We start from the raw sequence: 2,377 nt of genomic DNA, 5'->3' as shown, positions 1-2,377 counted from the left end.
CTCTTGTATTTGTTGTCGACTCTGAGATCTTTCGTCTCATGTGTAAGTTGTTACATCAGTTTGAAGAGCGTTCATTATAGGAATTGTTCTTCTTGATTTATTCCAGAAATATGGGTGTAGACAATGCTCACTAAAACAAAAACAGTATCAATTACTTTAGTATATAATCATAGTTTATATTATGTTGTCAAGAGTATTTTTAGATAATAATTAGTTTTGTGGATATCTTGTATGGTGTATATCCGATAGTTAGTTTTGAAGGTAGATAATTATCCTGTATTGTATACCCTATATATGTACTTGTTGGTTATGTGAATAATAAGATAAGAAAAACCCTTCATACGTATTCTGAGTCTATATGGTATCAGAGCATACCGTTTGAAACCCACATCAAAAAAAATCGAAGCACGAATAACCTCGAATCGCAATGACTGATAAGGATACCACCGCTCCTCAAGAACCTCGTCTCATCGTCCAAGATGCTCCTTTTCCGACGGGGATCATTCTGGACGAAACCAATTATCAGTTGTGGTCCCAACTGATGGAGATGAGGATTGGCGCTCGAAACAAACTTGGGTTCTTGACTGGAACCTCCAAGAAACCTGAATCCGGCGCGAAACAGATCGAAACCTGGCTAATGGATAATAATCGAGTCAAGAGTTGGCTCATCGATTCCATGAGTCCAACCTTGATCTCGACGTTTATCCGGTTGAAGACGGCAAAAGAAATCTGGGACGCCGTGGCGAAAACCTTCTACGATGGAACGGATGAAACGCAGTTGTTCGAGTTAAATCGGAGATCGTTCAGCACGAAGCAAAATGGACGGCCACTCGCAGCATACTATAACGAATTGGTTGGAATTTTTCAGGAGATTGATACCCGACTAATGGGTCATGAAGATGAAGTTGATAAGATCGTATCCTTGAAAAAAATCTTGGGACGACTCCGAGTGCACATCTTCCTCGCGGGATTGGATGCTGAATTCAATCAAGCGAGGGGAGAGATCTTGCGTAAGGACCCTCCAATGGACCTAGAAGCTTGCTATGCTTTCGTTCGCAAAGATCAGCAACAACAATCTACAATGGAGGACGTGAAACGCGAGACCGACAGTGTCGTGAACTTGGCTACTCGGAGTCGCACTGTGAAGGAGAAAGAAAAGGAGAAGAGTTCCAACAATAAGAAGAATAATTTTGTGTGTACCCACTGTGGTGAAGAGGGACACTCAAAACAAAGGTGCTATGAACTAGTTGGGTACCCCGAATGGTGGGACTTCTCAAAGAGGCCACGAAGGAAGGTGGGACAGACATCCATGGCTACAACAAAAGGTGATGATGGGACTCCGGTTGCGGCACATACCGAGTCATTTAGTGATCACGGTAAGCCTACTATATCCCGATTTTTAGTCATGAATGGGTCATTGATTCCGGCGCTACGGATCACATGACAAACGATCCTTCTATATTGGAAATTAAAACCCAACCAACACAAAGTTTAATTAAAACGGCAAACGGAGGATCGGCTGACGTAATTTCCGAAGGTTCAGCAAAAATTTCGGAATCAATGAATCTTGAATCAATCCTTGTTGTCCCATCCTTATCTTCAAGTTTGTTATATGTTAGCCAAGTTATTGACCAACTCAATTGTTATGTCTCGTTTTGGCCAAATAAATGTTTCTTTCAGGATATCGCGACGGATCAGATTCTTGGCTATGGTACTAGGAGGGGCAGGTTGTACTATCTCGAAGAAGAAAGATTAGCGGAGGCGTATAACGTAAAAGGAAGAAACGAGTTAGCGTGGTTATGGCACCGTAGATTAGGACATTTGTCGTTTGGGTATTTAAAAAGATTAAAACCTGAATTATTTTTGAATAATAAAACATTTGATTCTAGTTGTGATATTTGTGAATTGGCTAAGCATCATAGAGTCTCATATCTTCCCAGTGAAAACAAAACAACAATTCCATTCATGAAGATCCACTCGGATGTTTGGGGTCCGGCTAAAATTGCAACCCCAAGTGGGTATCGTTATTTTGTAACTTTTATCGATGAATTCTCACGTATGATTTGGGTGTCGTTATTGAAAAACAAGAGTGAAGTACCGCATGTGTTCAAGGAACTATATCAGATAATTAAATCTCAATTTAATTGTGAGATCAAAGTGCTCCAATCCGATAATGGAGGTGAGTATGTTAATCAGGAAATGGAGGCATTTTGTAAGACAAACTCCATTCGACATCAAACATCATGCGCCAATACTCCTCAACAAAATGGGCTCGCGGAAAGACGGAATAAACAAATACTCGAGATTGTAAGAGCATCTCTTTTCGACATGAAGGTACCCCGTCAATATTGGGGAGAAGCTGTGCGGAGTGCGGCAT

The 2,377-nt window shown here is 41.0% G+C and overlaps 1 protein-coding gene across 1 annotated transcript; it reads left to right on the top strand.

The window, feature by feature from the left end:
- The first annotated feature begins 427 nt into the window (after positions 1-427).
- On the top strand, positions 428-887 carry LOC145006631 (uncharacterized). The gene is made up of 2 exons (XM_078965711.1): positions 428-786; positions 869-887. Exons 1-2 carry the CDS (start codon positions 428-430, stop codon positions 885-887), a joined length of 378 nt encoding a protein of 125 aa, XP_078821837.1.
- The last annotated feature ends 1,490 nt before the right edge of the window (positions 888-2,377 follow it).

This window comes from Lactuca saligna, chromosome 7 (assembly GCF_052625555.1).
Source record: "Lactuca saligna cultivar CGN05327 chromosome 7, ASM5262555v1, whole genome shotgun sequence".
In the NCBI taxonomy this organism is placed as follows: Eukaryota; Viridiplantae; Streptophyta; class Magnoliopsida; order Asterales; family Asteraceae; genus Lactuca; species Lactuca saligna.
This window is presented reverse-complemented; position numbering and strand designations above follow the sequence as displayed.